The sequence below is a fragment of the Loxodonta africana genome, chromosome 14 (assembly GCF_030014295.1).
Source record: "Loxodonta africana isolate mLoxAfr1 chromosome 14, mLoxAfr1.hap2, whole genome shotgun sequence".
NCBI classification, from domain to species: Eukaryota; Metazoa; Chordata; class Mammalia; order Proboscidea; family Elephantidae; genus Loxodonta; species Loxodonta africana.
This window is the reverse complement of record NC_087355.1, coordinates 31,944,495-31,966,007: the sequence shown is the minus strand read 5'-3', so window position 1 is coordinate 31,966,007 and position 21,513 is coordinate 31,944,495. Positions and strand designations below refer to the sequence as shown.

The window sequence follows — 21,513 nt, the reverse complement described above, 5'->3', positions numbered from 1 at the left end:
GGAGAACAAAAAGTTGATTTAGAATTTTTGTCATCTTCCTGGTGGAAGTGTTCAACAGTTGGAGGGCACCACAGTGGAGCATTAAATGAGCCCCCATCAAGTGTCTAACAGGATAGCCAATTAACCAGTTGCCATGCAGTTGATTCTGACTCAGGGCAGCCCCATGTGTTTCAGAGTAGAAGTTTGATCAATAGGGTTTTTAATGGCTATGACCTTTTAGGAATACACTCCCAGGCCTTTCTTCCAAGGTGCCTCTGGGTAGATTTGAACCACCAAACTTCTAGGTAGTAGCCAGCATTTAAATGTTTGTGCCCCTCATGGAATCCTGACTCATGGCAAACCCACGTGTTTTAGAGTATGCTACATCTCCGGCAAGAATTGTAATGAAATGGATCTGAGGGTAAGGGCAGTTTTATAGCGGCCTCAGGGTGGCCCAGGTATCCCCCACAATCATGGAATTTGGCATGTGATTTGAGTGTAAAGAGTATGAGCTACTGTATATCCTAATCCCAAACAGTAGCCAAATGACTTTCTTTGTCACACGCAAAAGTCCTTAGAAAGTGGCAAAGGCGTTAGGTCTTGGCAAATTGGCTATGTGCTTAATTTCCAGGCTTGGTCTTGCTTCATATTAATTAAAACAAACAAACAAACTCAAGCAATCTTGAACCTCTCCCTCCTGTTTGTCCCACGGCCTCAACAATGCCAGTACAGTCTACAGACTGAATGGTGAGAGCAGAAAGCCTCTTGGAATTTTAGCTGTTATGATCTGGTACTCCAGCCAGAACTGTAGAAAAGAAAGCTGAAGGACTTACAGACTTAGCACAGTACTAGGGCTGCGGGTTTCTGGGTAGGGCTGCTCTACAGTTAGGGCCTAGAATGGTGTGGATGGGCCGTAGGCATGTTGAGAATTCCTCATGTTTCAAAGAGGCCGAGAGATTGGCACACCATCTCATGGAACAGTATTTCAAAGCCCAAAGACTGATGATTCCTATTAGGAACTGACCCTGAACCTCAGGTTGATACACCCTTCCTGTCTCAGGGGAGCTCAAGGGTAGTCCGTACACATCGGTGACCATTAAGATGACTTGCTGCAAATCTCTTCGTTTAAACCAAGTCCTGATTTGACCGAACCCTAATTCTAGCAAAGCCTACCCTCCTTCCTAAGGGGATAAATTATCAATTGCGGATTAAGCATTTGCCCCAGCGGCTGGGCCAAGCGCTTTGAAGCGCGAGAATTTCGGAGGCTGTGGGTAGGAGAAACAAATCCAGTCCGGGTTTTGCCTGAACGGGCGGGGGGAGGACCGGAGGGCTGTGTGGAATGGCTCGCGAAGAGGGGGGCGGTGGTGACAAATACACAAAACAAACAGCTCGAGCCGAGGGAGGGCAGCTGTAGGCCCGGACCGCGCGGGCGCAGCGGGCCGGGAGAGGCGCGCGCGGGCCCGGCCGCCGGCCGCATGGAGCGCAGCGCGGCCCGCGGCTCCCGGGCGGCAGTGGCGGCGGCGGCGGCGGCGGCAGCGCGCCGCTCGCTCACACCCACCCCTGCCCGCGGCCGCCGCGCCGCCCCGCAGTAGCCGCCGGCCGCCGGCGTCTCCGCGGGCCGGTCCAGCGAAGGCGGCGCCCGCGCCTCTGCAGCCAGTGCCAGTTGCAAACCGGGAGAGGAGGCTCCTGCAGCCCCCTGTAGCCCCGCGCCCCGGGCGCCTGTGGCCAGAGCGGCCGCCCGAGAAGGAAGAGGAGGAGAAGGAGGTGACAAACTCTCCGGCTCCGCGCCGCGGCCGGCGGCCCGCAGCCAGGCATGCAGGCGCGGCGTCTAGCCAAGCGCTCCAGCCTGGGCAGCCGCCGCGGGGGCGCCGCGCTGCAGTCCCCGGGGCCGGCGCCCGCGCCCGCCAAGGAAGTCGCCTTGCCCGGGCTCCCGTCCCCCGCCCCGGGCCGGGCCCCGGAGAGCTGGAGGCCGCCGCTGCCGCCGCCGCGCACCGCCGGGACCGGCCCCCCTCGGGCCGCTGGGGCCGCTGCTGCCTCCTCGCCGGTGCTCCTGCTTCTAGGGGAGGAAGACGAGGACGAGGAAGGCGGGGGCCGGCGGCGGCGGGGGCTCGGGCGGGTGGAGGAGAAGCCCCGAGGGGGCGCGGAGGAGGAGGATGACGACGAGGAAGACGAAGACGAGGAGGTGGTCGTCGAGGTGGTGGACGGCGATGACGACGACGAGGAAGGCGAGGAGCGCTTCGCGCCCCTCGGCCCCAGCCGCGCCGTCCCCAAGGGCCCAGCCCGGGGCGCGTTGAAGGTGCGTGCAGGGCGCGGTAGCGCGCGGGACCCGCCGGCCCGGGGAGGGGGACCGGCCCGGGCCCTGGCTCGAGACGCCGGCTCAGGCCGGGACTGGCGACCGGGAGGGGTGTGTCAGCGGTGTTGGCTGCAGCGCGGGTCAGGGCGAGGAAACTGTTGATTTGCTCGCGCCTCGGCCCCCTTCACCTTTCCGAGGCGGCTGTTCCCCTTTTCCTCAAAGGCCAGGTCGGGCTTGTTGGCTCCTGTGGGTCCAGGATAAGATCGATTCTCCCTGGTGGGGTGGGAAGTTGGAGATGGGACGAAGAAGACACAGGTTGGCGCCCCGTGGGGACGGGCGAGGTGGAGGAATGAGATTTTATTCCTCCCCAGAGACGCAGGAATGTTCCGTTTTGCTAATTTTGAGAGGTATCCAAGCTTACCGAAACTAACAAGCGGCTTCCCTTGTCAGTCTCCCAATCCCTTCTTCGTCCACGAAAGGTTGTTGATTAGTTTCAATCACATACACTTGTGAAGGAACCGGTAAGCCCAGTACTGCAAAAACCAAGCCTTAGGTTCCTACATGCATTTTGCCATCAGCTTATGGCATTGCCCCTTTCCCTCCCTTGTTTAAACTCGACATTGTTTAGCCTTCTTCCTCCTTCATAACTGCAAAAGAGGGGAGAAACAAAACAAAACGGGGGGATCAGGAAAAGCGGGAGGGGGCGGGGCGGGGAGGGGGAGCTGGCATTTAAAATATATGCGTTTCTGCCGAGAATTCTAGCGAAGGCTCCCATTGACTGTAACACCGAGAGAGCTTTCCGTTTGTGTATCTTCAGAAGATAAGGGGTTTATTATTACACAACTGACTGGTTGGGCTTTCAGGCCTGCGATTGGACAAAGCAAACCACGTTGAGGTTCATGCACTGTGTATGTTGCTAAGAAGTTTTGAGGGCAGCAAGTGGTAAGCGATGGAAGGACTGATTTTTCTTGAGTGGCTTTCAGAATCAAAACTGAATAACTACTTATTGTAGTTTTCAGAATACATGGAATTTCAGGAAGAAACATACATAAAACAAGTAGTAGATAGGGACTATTTAAAAATAATCTTTTGGGGCTTGCAAAAAAAAAAAAAAAACTCGTCAAAGCATGAAATTGCAGTTCCAAAGAAATGTTAAACATCAGCAGTTAGAGTAGACCCAGAGTGGATGTGGCACAGATTTCTTTCCTAGGCCACCCCGGAAATACCAGCGCCAGGAGTGAGAAATAGTCATTTGGGATGATAGTTTTTGACAGCTGCTTGTTGGAATCCACCCCGTGACCACACTCATTACCATGGTCTGCTAAGAAGCCTGCATTATATGACTACAGGATATAGCTGTCCTTGGAATTAAGTCACATGGCATCAGTGACCCTGAGTAACAACAGTAGTGATTCCCTAGCACTTTTTTTTATCTAGAAATATTGAAAATACATCTTGTGGTTTGAATAGTGATTGCACGACTTGTGATAGAAAAATGAATAATTTGTGTTCTGTGATCAAGGAACATCTAATGTAGGAAAATAATCAAATCTGTAAAACTAGGATGTGATAATTCCCATTATAAAGAAATATTTTTCACAGCGCCAAACAAATTTGTTAGATTTCTTTAGAAATGTGCTTCATTTTCCAACACTTTGGTATGCCTACAACTTTTCAGAGACTTATGTATTGAATAGTTAGGGGTATAATTTGATCACTTTTTAACTGCTTTAAAGACATCTTGACACTGCATCTGAAGAGATTTTCCATGGAATATAGCAAGGTAATTTTTGTTATAATTCCTGTGAGAATGGCACCATCTTACGTGTTTATTTATTTAACAAATATTTATTGAGCACCTACTATTGCCAGATACTGTTCTAGAAGACAGCAGCGAACGCCTTTCAGATGCTCATATCTAGTAAGGGGAAACATGGCAATAATCAAACACCTAACTAAATAAGCATGACCCTTCAGACTGTGATATTATGCTACAAGGGAAATGCTGATGCCTTAGAGTTTAGGAGGAAGACCTCTCTGAGGTGACATTTGATCTAAGACATGCAGAGCGGAAAGAATATCTTTCCAGACAGCGGTAGGTAATAGCAACTGCAGAAACTCTTGAGATGGGAAGGAAAAAATGAGTGTACCTGGAACTTTGTAGGTATGAGATACGCCTGAGGGCAGCTGGGGTATTGAGCCTAGTGGGCCTTTTCTAAGTAGAGTGTGAAGTCTTTGGAAAGTTTTAAGCAATGAAGGCGTATAAGGTGGTTTGTATTTTTAAAAAGGTCATGCTGGATGGAGTACAGAGGACAGCATTAGAAGCAAGGAGTCCACTTAGGTGGTTGCTGTTATTGCAGTCCAGGTGCGAGATGGGGAGGACAGCTTGGACTAGTTTGCTGGGAGTTAGTAGGGTTAGAGAGTAGTGGACAAATTCTCCTAGAAGAACCCAGTGCAGTTCCTTTTAACGAGGACTTCCTCAACATGGCCACTTACTTCGCCAAGACGACAAGGAGAATCTCAAGAGCTTGTCTGCTGCTAGAAGATGGAGTCTCATAGAATGTAATGTAATCACAAGAGTAGCATACTATCACCTTTGCTATGTATATTCTATAGGTTAGAGCAAGTCACACTTACAGGGAGAGATTATACAGGGGCATGGATACCAAGAGGTGAGGCTCACTGGGGGTCACCTTAGGGAGGAACTGAAGTTGTAAAGAGAAGAGGGGTAACTGCAGAAATAAAGTCCTTGGAAAAGCTGTAGGGGCAGGGACCTGGAACCCAAGGAGAGGGGTTGGCCTTTGATAGAAAAGCAAGAGACCTTTTCCATTGACTTAGAAGGTGGGGAAAATGAGCCCAGACGTGGGTAGTTTTGTATATTGGTGGTGGTCAGATGAAGCAGTACTTGTCTGATGGCGTCTGTTTCCCCACATAGCAGGAGTGGAGATCATCAGCTGAGAGTGGTTTTAATTAAGGGCTGAAGGCATAAAGTAGAGTTTTCAGGGTGTGGGAGAGAAATTACCAGAGAAATGAAATAGAGTTTGTGGTTATACATTTACAGTGCAAGCAGTCTCTTTGTGTGATTTTCCCAACCTCGTTCCGTTGGCTCACGCACAGTCATAATAATAAAAATAACAGCGTTAATGTTTATTAAGTACTTGCTATGGCTGGTACTAGTCTTAAGTGTATAATCTCATTTAAACTTCCCTACAGAAGCATTGGGCGGGCATGCTTCTTCTTATCCTCATTTTACAGAAGGGATAAGCAGCTGAACTTAAACACAGCTGTTAGGTGGTAGAGCAGGGATGTGGGGCCTGGCAGTCTAACTCCAGAGCTAAACATTACACTATATTGCCTCTTGTAGAGAAAGTGGAGAGCTAGATCCAGCAGGGGTGGGGTTCAGCCAGGTGAGTGAGCAGTGGAAAGAAAGACAGGGACATTGTTGAGGGAGTTGGCATAGCTGTGACTATAATGATGGATTATGAGCCCTGGTGGTGCAATGGTTAAGCACTTGGCTGCTAACCGAAAGGTTGGTGGTTCAAACCCACCCAATGACCCTGTGGAACAACAGATTTGGTTATCTGCTTCTGTAAAGATTAATAAAGATTATAGCCAAGAAAACCGGATGAGGCAGTTCTGCCCTGTCACACACGGTTGTTATGAATCAGAATTGGCATGATGGCACCCCGCAATAACAACATCGGCCCTAAGAGAAGTGAGGACAGGAAGAGGGTGAGGGACTGTGAAAAAATCATAGGTCAGTGGATTAGAGAAATTGAAGAGTAAACCAATAAAATGATAATGAGAATGGGAAGGAGATGCATATTTGGAGTTCCAAGATAATGTTAATACAAATTAATATTTGCTCAATACTTATTATGAGCCAGGAACTCTGCTAAATGCTTTATAGGAAGGAGGATTTAATGAGAAATTACGACTTGGGAATCCACAGGGCTCCCTCATGCTCCGGCTGGGGAGACTTAGGGGTGATATTGCACGCTGGAGGCCTGTGGCCAGGTGGGGAGGCTGGGTTCACGTCTAGGCTGTCTGATGCTGTTGCCTGTGTTTTTTTTGTTGTTGTTTTAAATCACTGAACTGGAATCTCCTAAAATTTATTTCAGATTTATACTCCCATATATTTCCGGAAGGATTGGGATGGCTAAGGGAATAGAGGAATGGATCCTACTATCAGGTGTCGCTGAGTTGATTCCCACTCATGAACAACCCCATGTGTGTCAGAGTAGAACTGTGCTGAATAGAGTTGTTAATGGTTGGTTTTTTGGAAGTAGATTGCCAGGCCTTTCTGAGGAGGCTCTTGGACTCAAAATTCCAACCTTTCAATTAGCAGCCGAGCATGTTAACATTTGCACCACCCAGGAACCACAGAGACCCAACTAGGCATCTGAAATGTGTCACTTGATTACTATAATAGGTACTTATTTAGGCTTTAAATGAGACAGAGAAACTTTGTATTACATAGTTTTCAGTTTCTGGCCAAAGGAAACATACAAATTTATCTGCTAACCTCAGAGGCACTTGTGTAAGGAACATTAAGTAGCACAATATACGTTATCTTTCTCTGGGGTTTAATGAAAGAGAAAAACAAACAAACAAACACAAGGACACTGCCAAACTTAGGAAGGATTTAATAAGTTGTTAGAAAGGCAAAACAATAGGGGGCCGAGATAACAAGGCCCAGGACTGTCCTGTGTGATGCTGTGGAAGAATTGAGGGCTAAGAATCCAGCCAGATGGATCCTTTACTGGTGTAGCAAGTTGAGGAAAAAACCTGGGCACGGAAGACTGCTGGTAGTTCCATCAAGATTTCATCTATAGAAAAACTGCAGAAGAAAGGTTTTTAAATGAGATAATTTACATCTAGTACTGAATCATTATTAATCGAAAGGGAATCTGCTTCCTGAGTGTCAGCTCTCCAGGGAGAGTTAACACATCTATTAGACTATCTCTTGAATATCAGATGACTGTAAGCCTTTGGCACAGACTGTGTAGCAAACACTGAATTCCTGATTGAATTTGCTAGCGCTAATGCCAGTTGCAAATGGTCTGTGGTGTTGGCTCCAGTGAAAGGCATATGCTTAAGATACCAGACAAAGTTGTCATTCACTGAATCTTAGGCTGCCAGAGTTGGAAGGCAAACAGAGAGTATCTGGTAATCCAGTACCCTCATTTGACCAGCGAGGACACTGAATCTATGAGCGGTGAAATGTCTGTGCAGCCAGGGCTGCATAGTGAGTTAGGAGGGGCCTGGATTAGCGGCCTGGTCAGCCATCCCCAAGTTTTCGTCCTCCTTTCTGGGTTAGTTCCTCGTGCCCAGGCATGATCTGCATTCAGTCTCTTAGTGTTGTGGTAAAAAACCACAGTTTCCTGAAGTGATCTACCCCTCGCTGCTTATCGGCTTCTATTTTTGCAATGTTCCTTTTTCATAAAGTACTTCATGGGGAGGAAGCCTTACATGTGGCTGTGGTATGCTGGGCAGGACCCTCTGCGAATCCTGCTGAGACCAGTCACCCCTCCTTGTGGGGGGTGTGTGATCAGAGGATGATAACATATGGGAAATGTGGGAACCGAGTGTCCACGATCCCTGATGTGGCCCTCGTAGTAAACTGGCCTGAACAAACAAACTCACACCAGTTGCTGTCAAGTCGATTCTGACTCCTAGCGACCTCCTGTGTGTCAGAGTAGAACTGCGCTTCGTAGGGTTTTCAATGGATGATTTTTGGGAATTAGATCATCAGGCCTTTCTTGAGAGGAACCTCCAGGTGGATTTGAATCGCCAACCTTTTGGTTAGCAGCCAAGCACATTAACTGTTTGCACCATCCAGAGACTCTGCTCAGCTGCTAGAGATTAGCTATTTGAGTCCACCCAGAGGTGCCTGGAAAGAAAGGTCCAGTGACCTACTTTCAAAAAATCAGCTATCGAAAAATATATGGAGCATAGTTGTACTCTGACACACAGGGCTACCATGAGTCTAAATCAGCTTGACGGCAGCTGATTTAAAGACATAATACCCAACCCCTAGCTAGGGCCTCTCCTCCTTCACTAAAATCTTACCACTAGTTAGTCATGGAATACCCAGTAATACAAGTGTTAGAGAAAAGGAGAGAAAAAGTGAGAAATCAAGACCTACCCCGATTTAGCTAAGCGCCTCACCTCCCCTTAGAAGAAGGCTCTGTGTGTGTGTGTGTGTGTGTGTGTGTGTGTGTGTATTTGACCTCTTAGAAGGTGGGACCCTATTCATTAGTAAAACTGTTCCAGTCAGATTGATGTGTCCTCCCAGCCTAGGAGGGGTTTAGGGAGGAGGGAGCCTTTTCCTCCCGCTGCAGTGTGCAACATCAGAACCTCTGATCTGCAGGAATAAACCGGCCTTGTCACAACAACTGAAAAGCCTGGTGGTGCAGTGGTTAAGCACTTGGTTGCTAACCAAAAGGTCGGCAGTTAGAACCCACCAGTCGCTCAGTGGGAGGAAGACGTGGCAGTCTGCTTCTAAAGGATTTACAGCCTTGGAAACCCCATGGGGCAGTTCTGCTCTGTCCTGTGGAGTCATTATGAGTTGGAATGGACTTGACAGCAACAGGTTATGGTTACGGGCCACAATAACTTGATGTAATATGTACTGAAGTCAAGGCAACTTGACCTTTTAGTTGACTGTGCAGTCTCATCATAAGGTAAAATGCATGGTTTTCATTAGGCTTTCTAATATTTGGGGAACCTCACAGCCAACCTTCTGTCTTAACCAAATCTACAGTGTCAAAATAAAGGTAATTTTCTTTGGGTTTGCTGTTTGTCTTAGTTATCTAGTGCTGCTATAACAGAAATAACACAAGTGGATGGCTTTAACAAAGGGAAGTTTATTTTCTCACAGTAAAGTAGGCGAAAAGTCCAAATTCAGGGTGTCGGGTCCAGGGGAAGACTTTCTCTCTCTGTCAGCCTTCTCATCAATGTTCCCCCAGACTAGGAGCTTCTTCACACAGGGACCCTGGATCCAAGGGACACACTCTGCTCCCAGCACTGCTTTCTTGGTGGTATGAGGTCCCCTGTCTCTCTGCTTGCTTCTTTCTTTTATATCTCAAGAGATTGCCTCAAGACACAATCCGATCTTGTAGAATGAGTCCTGCCTTACCGACACAACTGCCACCCATCCTCCTTCATTAACATCATAGAGGCAGAATTTACAACATACAGGAAAATCATATAATACCGGGAATCATGGCCCAGCCAAATTGATACACACATTTTTGGGGGAACATAATTCAACCCATGACATTCCACCCTTTGGCCCCCCTAAAATCACATCCTTGCAATATGCAAAGCATATTCACCCCATCATGTCATAGCAAAAGTCTTAACTCCAAGTCCCAAATCCAAAAATTCCTCATCTGTGAAATCTAGGATACAAGTTATCTGCTTCGAAGGGCACAATGGCAGAACAGGCACAAGCTAGACATTTCCATTACAAATGGGAGAAACTGAAGGGAATGAAGGCATAGCAGACACCAAGCAAGTCAGCAGAATACATTATATTAGCCCTCAAAGCTTTGAAAATAATATTCTGTTCTCTGAGACAATTTACATAATGACCCTGCCCTCCAGACTGTAGGTATTGGCCATGGTCTCCAGGTTTTGAGTGGAGGCCCCTTGCCCCTGGGGTTCATTCAGCTCCGCCTCCAGGCCCACTGGGACAGAAACTCCTACCTAGGCTTTAGGCTCATGCACCATTCTCCTGGTCCATCTGAGTGGCAACTCCACCCTTATGAAACACCAGAGGCCATGGCTCCACCCTTTGAAACCCCTGAGGTCATGGCCATAGTTTTGAGATTATGGCAGTTCAGCTTCTTGTGTTCCTTATCTCTTTAGCTTCTGTTTCCTGGTTTCTTGGCCTCTCAGCTCTGGGGGCCCACGCCTATGTCTGTCATGCTGGGGCAAGTGTTACAAAGCTCAGTAGCTCCACCAATAAGTGCCCGGAGGCACCCCACTCTGCCGGGGAGCCTCCTACGCACAGGCATTCAGCTCTCTCGCTCCGTGGGTTGGCTCCAGCACTGTCTCCCGCTGGTCTCCTGGTTCTGCTGTTGCGGCTTTTCTGCCGCAGCAGGTTCTCTGCTGCATTAGTCCTCCGTTGTCGCAGCTCTATCCATTCACAGTTTCAAAACTCCTTCCACATTTTAGGTATCTGTTAGAGCAGCACCCCACTCTTGGTACCAAATTCTCTGTTATCTAGTGCCGCTGTAACAGAAATACCACAAGTGGATGGCTTTAACAGAGGGAAGTTTATTTTCTCACAGTAAAGTAGGCTAAAAGTCCAAATTCAGGGTGTCAGCTCCAGGGGAAGATTTTCTCTGTCAGCATTCTCATCAATGTTCCCGCAGACCAGGAGATTTTTCACGCAGGGACCCCAGGGTCCAAAGGACATGCTTTGTACCCAGCACTGCTTTCTTGGTGGTATGAGGTCCCCTGTCTCTCTGCTTGCTTCTTTCTTTTATATATCAAGAGATTGCCTCAAGAAACAATCCAATCTTGTAGATTGAGTCCTGCCTCACTAACACAACTGCTGCCCATCCTCCCTCGTTAACATCATAGAGGCAGGATTTACAACACAATACTGGGAATCCATGGCCCAGCCAAATTGATACACACATTTTGGGGGGGGGGACACAGTTCAATCTTTGACACTGTTCATGTTTCTATCCATTCCCTCAGTCAGCAGGTCTTTTTTGAAAGCCACTGTTTGCTAGGTTCCTGGTATTCATGTGGGAAACAGCGGTGAATAAACCCTATTTCCACCTTTAGGGAGTTTACAGCCTAGCAAAATGCTGCCAAGTTGCTTATAAAGAGGTTGGAAACCCCTCTTCTTCATTATCCTTAAGATCAAAAATAGATAGGCCATGAGACCTTACTTGGCTACCAGGATTTGGATTGTTGTTTTCATACACACCCTAAAATAATTATAGCCAGATAATTCATGTGAAGTTTAGATGGTTTGTTTGGCCAGGAGGTAATTCCTGAATAGCTAGTCAAAGGGTGAGTTTAGATCACTGCCTTTGGCAAATAGCCTTAGTTACTTTTATCTACTGGATGAAATGGAACAGAATAGAACTCTGAAATATCTGTAGTGGAATTAGAGTGATTAAGCCTTTACTTCATTGAAGACAGTGCTTTGGAAAATTCAATACAACTTATGTTTAGGGAAAACAAGATCGAGTCTATGATTTTTTTATAATCTTTTTAAAATAATTTTTATTTTGCTTTAAGTGAAGGTTTACAAATCAAGTCAGTCTCTCACGCAAAAACGTATATATACCTTGCTACATACTCCTGATTAAAAAAAAAAATTGATTACTCTCCCCCTAATGAGACAGCCCGCTCTGTCCCTCTGCTCTTTCTTTTCGTGTCCATTTCGCCAGCTTCTAACCCCCTCTACCCTCTCATCTCCCCTCCAGGCAGGAGATGCCAACGTAGTCTCAAGTGTCCACCTGATCCAAGAAGCTCACTCCTCACCAGCATCCCTCTCCAACTCATTGTCTAGTCCAATCCCTGTCTGAAGAGTTGGCTTCGGGAATGGTTCCTGTCCTGGGCCAACAGAAGGTCTGGGGGCCATGACCACTGGGGTCCTTCTAGTCTCAGTCAGACCATTCAGTCTGGTCTTTTTATGAGAATTTGAGGTCTGCATTCCACTGCTCTCCTGCTCCCTCAGGGCTTCTCTGTTGCGTTCCCTGTCAGTCATTGGTTGTAGCTGGGCACCATCTAGTTCTTCTGGTCTCAGGCTGATGTAATCTCGGGTTCATGTGGCCCTTTCTGTCTCTTGGGCTCATAATTACCTTGTGTCCTTGGTGTTCTTCATTCTTCTTTGATCCAAGAGGGTTGACACCAATTGATGCATCTTAGATGGCTGCTTGCTAGTGTTTAAGACCCCAGATGCCACTCTTCAGAGTGGGACCCAGAATGTTTTCTTAATAGATTTTATTATGCCAATTGACTTAGATGTCCCCTGAAACCTTGGTCCCCAGACCCCTGCCCTGCTGCACTGGCCTTCGAAGCATTCAGCTTATTCAGGAAACTTCTTTGCTTTTGGTTTAGTCCAGTTGTGCCGACCTCCCCTGTATTGTGTGCTGTCTTTCCCTTCACCTAAAGTAGTTCTTATCTACTATCTAATTAGTAAATACCCCTCTCCCACCTACCCTCCCTCCCCCCTCTCGTAACCATGAAAGAATGTTTTCTTTTCAGTTTAAACTATTCCTCAAGTTCTTATAATAATGGTCTTATACAATATTTGTCCTTTTGCAACTGACTAACTTCACTCAGCATAATGCCTTCCAGGTTCCTCCATGTTATGAAATGTTTCACAGATTCCTGACTGTTCTTTATGGATGCACACTATTCCATTGTGTGAATATATCATTATTTATTTATCCATTCATCCGTCAATGGGCACCTTGGTTGCTACCATCTTTTTACTGTTGTAAACAGTGCTGCAATAAACATGGGTGTGCATATATCCATTCGTGTAAAGGCTCTTATTACTCTAGGATATGTCCCGAGGAGTGGGATTGCTGGATCGTATGGTAATTCTATTTCTAGCTTTTAAAGGAAATGCCAAATCGATTTCCAAAGTGGTTGTACCATTTTACATTCCCACCAGCAGTGTATAAGTGTTCCAATCTCTCCACAGCCTCTCCAACATTTATTATTTTGTGTGTTTTGGATTAATGCCAACCTTGTTGGAGTGAGGTGAAATCTCATTGTAGTTTTGATCCGCATTTCTCTAATGGCTAATGATCATGAACATTTCCTCATGTATCTGTTAGCTACCTGAATGTCTTCTTTAGTGAAGTGTCTATTCATATCTTTTGCCCATTTTTTAATTGGGTTATTTGTCTTTTTGTAGCTGAGTTTTTGCAGTATCTTATAGATTTTAGAGATCAGGCACTGATTGAAAATGTCATAGCTAAAAACTTTTTCCCAGTCTGTAGGTAGTCTTTTTACTCTTTTGGTGAAGTCTTTGGATGAGCATAGGTGTTTGATTTTTAGGAGCTCCCAGTTTTCTAGTTTTCCTTCTGCATTCTTAGTAATGTTTTGTATACTGTTAACGCCATGTATTAGGACTCCTAACATTGTCCCTATTTTTTCTTCCATGATCTTTATCGTTTTAGATTTTACACTTAGGTCTTTGATCTATTTTGAGCTCATTTTTGTGCATGGAGTGAGGTATGGGTCTTATTTCATTGTTTTGCAGATGGATATCCAGTTATGCCAGCACCATTTGTTAAAAAGACTGTCTTTTCCCCATTTAACTGTTTTGGGGCTTTTGTCAAATATCAGCTGCTTATATGTGGATGGATTTATGTCTGGATTCTCAATTTTGTTCCATTGGTCTATGTGTCTGTTGTTGTACCAGTACCAGGATGTTTTGACTACTCTGGCTGTATAATAGGTTCTAAAATCAGGTAGAGTGAGGCCTCCCACTTGTTCTTCTTTTTCAGTAATGCCTTTTTTATCTGGGGCCTTTTTCCCTTCCATATGAAGTTGTTGATATGTTTCTCCATCTCATTAAAGAATGTCTTTGGGATTTGGATCGGAATTCCATTAAATGTATAGATCCCTTTTGGTAGAATAGACATTTTTATAATGTTAAGTCTTCCTGTCCATGAACAAGGTATGTTTTTCTGCTTATGTAAGTCTCTTTTGGTTTCTTGCAGAAGTGTACTGTAGTTTTCTTTGTATAAGCCTTTTACATCTCTGGTAAGATTTATTCCTAAGTATTTTATCTTCTTGGGGGTTACTGTATTTGATATTGATTTGGTGATTTCCTCTTTGATGTTCTTTTTGTTGGTGTAGAGGAATCCAACTGATTTTTGTATTTTTTTATCTTATAGCCCGATACTCTGCTGAACTCTTCTATTAATTTCCATAGTTTTCTGGAGGATTCCTTAGGGTTTTCTGTGTATAAGATCATGTTATCTACAAATAGAGATACTTTTACTTCTTCATTGCCAATCTGGATGCTCTTTATTTCTTTATCTAGCCGAATTGCTCTGGCTAGGACCTCCAGCACAATGTTGAATAAGAGCAGTGATAAAGGGCATCCTTGTCTGGTTCCTGATCTCAGTGGGAATGCTTTCAGGCTCTATCCATTTAGGATGATGTCGGCTGTTGGCTTTATAGAAATGCCCTTTATTATGTTGAGGAATTTTCCTTGTATTCCTATTTTGCTGAGAATTTTTATCATGAATAGGTGTTGAACTTTGCCAAATGCTTTCTTCTGCATCAATTGATAAAATTGTGATTCTTGTCTTTTGTTTTATTTACGTGGTGGATTACATTAATTGTTTTTCTAATGTTGAACCATCCCTGCATACCTGGTAGGAATCCACGTGGTCATGGTGAATTATTTTTTTGATATGTTGTTGAATTCTGTTGGCTAGAATTTTGTCGAGGATTTTTGCATCTACGTTCAGGAGGGATAGAGGTCTATAATTTTCTTTTCTTGTGGTGTCTTTACCTGGTTTTGGTATCAGAGATATGGTGGCTTCATAGAATGAGTTTGGAAGTATTCTGTCCTTTTCTATGCTCTGAAATATCTTTAGTAGTGGTGGTGTTACCTCTTCTCTGAAAGTTCGGTAGAACTCTGCAGTGAAGTCTTTGGATGAGAATAGGTGTTTGATTTTTAGGAGATCCCAGTTATCTAGCTTTTCTTCTGCTTTTTTTTTTGTTGGGAGTTTTTCGATTACCTTTTCAATCTCTTCTTTTGTTATGGGTCTATTGAGTTGTTCTACCTCTGTTTGTGTTAGTTTAGGTAGGTAGTGTGTTTCTAGGAATTCATCCATTTCTTCTAAGTTTTCAAATTTGTTAGAGTACAATTTTTTGTAGTAATCTGATATGATTATTTTAATTTCAGTTGAGTCTGTTGTAATATCACCCATCTCATTTCTTGTTCAGGTCATTTGCTTCCTCTCCTGTTTTTCTTTTGTCAGTTTGGCCAGTGGGTTTATCAATTTTGTTGATTTTTTTTCAGAGAACTAGCTTTTGGTCTTATTAATTCTTGCAGTTGTTTTTCTGTTTTCTATTTAATTTAGCTCAGCTCTAATTTTTATTATTTGTTTTCTTCTGGTGGCTGTGGGTTTCTTTTGTTGCTCACTTTCTATTTGTTCAAGTTGTAGGGATTATTCTTTGATTTTGGCCCTTTCTTCTTTTTGGATTTGTGCGTTTATTGATGTAAATTGGCTTCTGAGCACTGGTTTTACTGTGTCCCAAAGATTCTGATAGGAAGTGTTTTCATTCTCATTGGATTCTATGAATGGAATTCTTCTTTATTCCATCGTTATTGTCTTCTATAATCCAGTCTTTTTGAGCAGGGTATTGTTCAGTTTCCAAGTATTTGATTTCTTTTCCTTGCTTTTCCTGTTATTGATTTCCACTTTTATGGCCTTATGGTCAGAGAAGATGCTTTGTAATATTTCACTGTTTTGGGTTCTGCTAAGGCTTGCTTTATGACCTAATATGTGGTGTATTCTAGAGAATATGCCATGTGCACTAGAAAAGGAAATATACTTGGTTGCCGTTGTATGGAGTGTTCTTATATGTCTATGAGGTCAAGTTGGTTGGTTGTGGCATTAAATCTTCTGTGTCTTTATTAAGCTTCTTTCTGGATGTCCTGTCCTTCACCGAAAGTGGTGTTTTGAAGTCTTCTACCATTATTGTGGAGGTGTCTATCTCACTTTTCAATGCTGGTAGAGTTTGTTTCATGTATCTTGCAGCCCTGTCATTGGGTGCATAAATATTTAATATGGTTATATCTTCTTGGGGTATTGTCCGTTTAATCATTGTATTGTGTCCTTCCTTATCCTTTCTGATGGATTTAACTTTAAAGTCTATTTTGTTAGAAATTATATTGCCACTCCTGCTCTTTTTTAATTGTTGTTTGCTTGATATATTTTTTTCCATCCTTTGAGTTTTAGTTTGTTTGCGTCTCTAAATCTAAGGCGTGTCTCTTGTAGGCAGCATACAGACGGATCTTGTTTTTTAATCCATTCTGCACTCTCTGTCTCTTTATTGGTGCATTTAGTCCATTTACATTCAGGGTAATTATGGATAGGTATGAATTTAGTGCTATCGTTTTGATGTGTTTTTTTGTGTGTTGTTGACAGTTTCTTTTTCCCACTTAATTTTATGTGCTGAGTAGATTATCTTTATGTATTGTCGTTTCCTCATATTTGTTGTTGTTGATTTTGTTTTTGCTGAGTCTGTATTTTTCACTTGTATTTTATTTTGATGAGTAGGATAGTTTGCCTCATTTGTGGTTACCTTATTATTTACCCCTATTTTTCTAAATTTAAACCTAGCTTTTATTTCTTTGTATCGCTGTATCTTCCTCTCCATAAGGAGAGTGTATGATTACATTTCTTAGTCTCTCTTTATTATTTTAATGTTATCTTCTCGCTGTTTCCCTGTTTTTTTTTTTTTTGTTTTTTGTTTTTTTTAAATAATCTTGCTTTGTTTTTTTTGAATTTCGCTGTCTGGGTTGACTTCTGGTTGCTCTGCCCCGTATTCTAGTCTTGGGTTGATACCTGATATTATTGATTTTCTAACCAAAGAACTCCCGTTAGTATTTTCTTGTAGTTTTGGTTTGGTTTTTATGAATTCCCTCAACTTGTGTTTATCTGGAAATGTCTTAATTTCACCTTCATATTTAAGAGACAGTTTTGATTGATATACGATTCTTGGCTGGTAATTTTTTTCCTTCAATTTTTAAAATATGCCATCTCATTGCCTTCTTGCCTGCATGGTTTCTGCCGATTAGTCCGAGCTTATTCTTATTGGCTCTCCTTTGTTTATCCCTCGCTGCTCTTGCAATTCTCTATCTTTGGTTTTGCCAAGTTTGATTATAATATGTCTTGGTGACTTTCTTTTAAGATTTACCTTATGTGGAGTTTGAAGAGCATCTTGGATAGATAGCTTCTCATCTTTCATGATATCAGGGAGGTTTTCTGCCAACCAATCTTCAACAGTTCTCTCTGTGTTTTCTGTTATCCCTCCCTGTTCTGGTACTCCAGTCACTTGTAGGTTATTTCTCTTGATCAAGTCCCACATGATTCTTAAGGTTTCTTTATTTTTTTAATTCTTTTATCTGATTTTTTTCAAATATATTAGTGCCAAGTGATTTATCTCCGAGTTCAGAAATTCTAGCTTCTGCTTGCTCAGTTCTGCTCCTCTGACTTTCTGTTGAGTTATCTACTTCTGCAATTTTATTTTTAATCTTCTGAATTTCTGGTTGCTGTCTGTCTATGGGTTTTTCCATCATATTAAACTTTTCATTATGTTCCTGAATAATCTTTTTAATTTCTTCAGTTGCTTTATCTGTGTGTTCCTTGGCTGGTTCTGTGTATTGCCTCATTTCCTCCCTGATGTCTTGAAGGGTTCTGTATATTGAACTTTTGTATTCTGCCTCTGGTAATTCCAGGAATGCACTTTCATCTAGAAGATCCCTGGATTCTTTGTTTTGAGAGCCTGTTGAGGTGATCATGGTCTGTTTCTTTATGTGACTTGATATTGACTGTTGTCTCTAAGCCATCTCTAAGTTATTGTATTAGTTCATGCTTGCTTACTGTGTCACAGCTTCTTGCTTTGTTTTGTTTTGGTATACCCCTATGGGTTGCTTGAGTGAGCTAGCTTGATTATTTTTGCCTTTGGAGCTCTGATGTCCTGTCCCCAGATGGCTAGAGCTGTTATCAGGTACATCAGTCTAGGAGTCCATTCAGTCTTCTTATATGAATTCAGCTCAGGTTTCCAGGTAGCTGATCATCAAGCACGTGGTACAGGCCCTGTCCTACAGTTTTAGAGGGGCAGGGGTGATTGGTGTATATATCGGTATCTGGTTGCAGCAGGGGGTCATGCTCTGAACAAGGCAGGGGGCTGAGAACCGACCCCCGAGTTTCTCAGAGGAACGTGCGTCCCTCTTCCCTAGAGCATTCAGGTGGGTGGGTTTTGCAGACGGACCATGGGCACCCAGAATTTTTGGTTGTAAGGACTGGAAGGTACCAGTTATCTTTGGACCCCTGTTGTGGGTGGCTGGGTGACCTGAGTGAAGCTACCAGTCCTTAGGTCCGTGACGTGGGTAAATGAGGACCTTGTTTAATAGGCAAAGCAATGTGAAACGTGAAACACCCACCTCTCCACCGCACAGCTGAAACGGTTAGAGCCTGCCAACAAGGGCCTATTCTCCTGAAATAGGCCCACAGAGGTCCATGCAGAAGGGAAAGGTGCTCAAAGTCCATGGACTGTTTATGCCTGGACAAGAGCCACTTCTGTCCTGAGCTCCCCTGGTTAGTGGAGCTAGCAAATTATTTTTTGCCCCAATTGGAAATTTTTTTCCTTCTCCAAGGCCGGGAGATGGCTCTAGGTGCTCAGCAGTGCATATCTCAGGCCCACAGAATTCAGCCGCTGAAGCCAGCTTTGGGGTGTGGGGGGCGTGGTAAAATATATGCAAGTACTTAGTTTTTGCCAAGAGCGCCGTTCTTCTCTGGTTCCAGACGTGTGAGTTGGCTGTGTGGCTGGCTGCTTCTCCGAGGAAACTGTGGCCAAAGGCTAGTACCAGCCTGCAGCCGCCGCTCCTAGAATGATACCTGAGGGCTTCCGGAGATTCAGGTCCAGTAACTCCACTCTGCTTCTGAACAGTCTCTTCCTCTTCCTGCCCCTCAGTTCATTTTCTAAGCTTGTCTTTGAAGCTCAGGGCTCTCAGCTTGTCACAGATGTACTCGTTTCACTTGTTTTTTGGGGTCTTTGTTGTAAAGAGGGCTCGCCGGAAGCATCTGTCTATTCCACAATCTTGGCCCCGTTTCCGAGTCTATGATTTTTGAAGGAGAGTCCGTAATTTTAAGGTAAGAACTTTGTTGTAATATACAGGGAGCATCATCTTGAAGTGCAGTTGTAAAAAGGCCCTGTCTGCACATTGCTCTGCACAGATTGACTTAGAATGTACTGTGTTGATGTTATACTTGACAGTTACCGGTGACACGCTGGCTTTTCTTATATTTGTGTCATAGTGGAAGGTTAAACAAAAGTAAAATCTTCATGATTTGGACTAATCAGGCAGTCTGAACCCACCAGCTGCTCCACGGGAGAATGATGTGGCAGTCTGCTTCTATAAAGATTACAGCCTCGGAAACCCATGATTCAGTTCTACTCTGTCCTACAGGGTCACTATGAGTTGGAATCCACTCTCCTGCAATGGATTGGTTTTGTAGAAATAAGTGAATGCCAAAAATGCTCCAATATTTTAAAGTAAATCCTTTCTTTTTTTAAAAAAAGAACATGAACCTTGAAATACCATTTGATTAAACCTGCAGACAGTAAAATTTCAGTCCGTTAATGTGACCTATGTTGTGGGCTTATTAATAAAATGGGAGAGAACAGACTTGAATCAAAGTAAGCGATCCCATCAGCTCCCTTCACTGCACACGCACTGTTATCTCCCTGTAGATTAAGAGGTGATACAACATAGGCTCTGGGTTCAAATTCTGACTTCTCTACTTGCTAGTTGTGTGACCTTAGGCAAGTTGCTTAATGTTTTTATGCATCACTTTTATCAACTATAAAATTGGGGTAACATCATTGGCTGTTGTTATGGTTGGCAGTTTGCTTCCTTTGTCGTTTTGGAAAGACGGGTTTTTAAAAATCTTCGTTTGAAGATCCAGAATTCCCCTGTTATGTCGACTGTTACAACCTCCTCCTCAGTCCATGCTACCGAGGTGTTTCAGAGAGCCAGCTGCTTCCTCAAGTGACTTTGTTCATTGAAACTCTGGATGTTGCATCGTAATATGTGGTGAACTTTAATCTTCCCTCTCAGCCCAGGAAGCTGTGAGTCATTTGTCAATTTGTGCAAAGAAGACAGAGACGTTTTATCTCTCATGTTCATCAGCCTGTTCAGATCTATAGCTCTTGTAGTGGAGAATACCTGGCTACTGTCCAAAATGAGGAAGAAGACTTATGACACACACACTGAATATGTGTTGCTAAAAGCTGCTATGGAAAATACAGCAACGTCACTTTTCCAACACAACTGTAACTCACATGTGGCTGTGAGTCTCTGAGGCATGAGCTTACCTATTCCACCCTTCTCTGCCTTGATGTCCTGTTGTACTTTTGTTTGGGAGAAGTCGTTCTTTGGGTAGCTCAAAGTAGACCTCTATCCTCTTGTATCAGGTTGCCTTCTCCTATTAGGGAGATGTCCAGAAAGGAGGAAAAAGGACTGTGTGATTAAACAACTTTGGGAAATTCCAAGTTATATAAAGGTAAAAATATAAATACAGATTTTTTTAAATTATACAATATTTCAAACAGAGGAAGTTGGAAAGGAATATAACAAATACTCATATACCTATCAAGAAGTTGCTGACCATATGCCAAGGATCATATTGAATTTTTAAGAGGGTGAATATAGGTTGTGGCATTTTACATATTTATCTGACTACAGAGGCTTTTTTTTTTTGTGTACAGCAGTGGTCCCCTGGGATACATTTTGGGAAATAGTGGTTTAAAATTGCTTTTCTATATGGGGAGGCCATGGATTAGTAATTAAAACTGCATTACTAAATAAATAATCAAGCAAATTTTACAAGCACAGGAAAGGATTTGAAGCATTGTTAATGGGTTATATAGGAGTCCTGGTGGTGCAGTGGTTAAAGCACTAGGCTGCTAACTGAAAGGTCAGCAGTTCACACCTACCAGCTATTCTGTGGGAGAAAGATGTGGCAGTTTGGTTTCATAAAGATTTACAGCCTTAGAAACCCTTTAGGGTACTTCTGCTTCATCCCACAGAGTCACTGTGAGTCAGGATCAACTGGACGGCTATGGGTTTGGGTAGTGGGTTATACAAGCTTGGAAATATTTTTCTTCATAAAGGTGATATTTCTCCAGTATCAAGTTTCTTAAAAAAAGGAGTATTTCATGTGGTAAATTTTCACTTGTATATCTCTGAATACTATTCTTGGTGTGTGAAGCTTAAAAACCGGTAGAGAATACTACCTTTCTGAATAAATCAGGCTCTGTGATGGTCTGGTGGGGGATAGGAGGGTGTGAAGAGTGCTGTGGTAATAGAATTAAAAGGTACTGAGGGCACAGAACATCAGAATGTGTTTAAGACCAGGGAAATGTATTTAATAATCTTTTTTACACATTCTAAAAGAAGAAAGGGAGAAAATATTAAGACACTCTGTTTAGACTTTTTAGAA

The 21,513-nt window shown here is 43.7% G+C and overlaps 1 protein-coding gene across 1 annotated transcript in view; it reads left to right on the top strand.

Moving 5' to 3' along the window:
* Positions 1-1,792: 1,792 nt before the first annotated feature.
* Positions 1,793-21,513, top strand: part of ZNF704 (zinc finger protein 704) — a 289,533-nt gene continuing 269,812 nt past the window's right edge. Inside the window, exon 1 of the mRNA XM_064267867.1 lies at positions 1,793-2,275. Within this exon, the coding sequence (XP_064123937.1) occupies positions 1,793-2,275 (483 nt within the window). The remainder of the gene's footprint in view (positions 2,276-21,513) is intronic.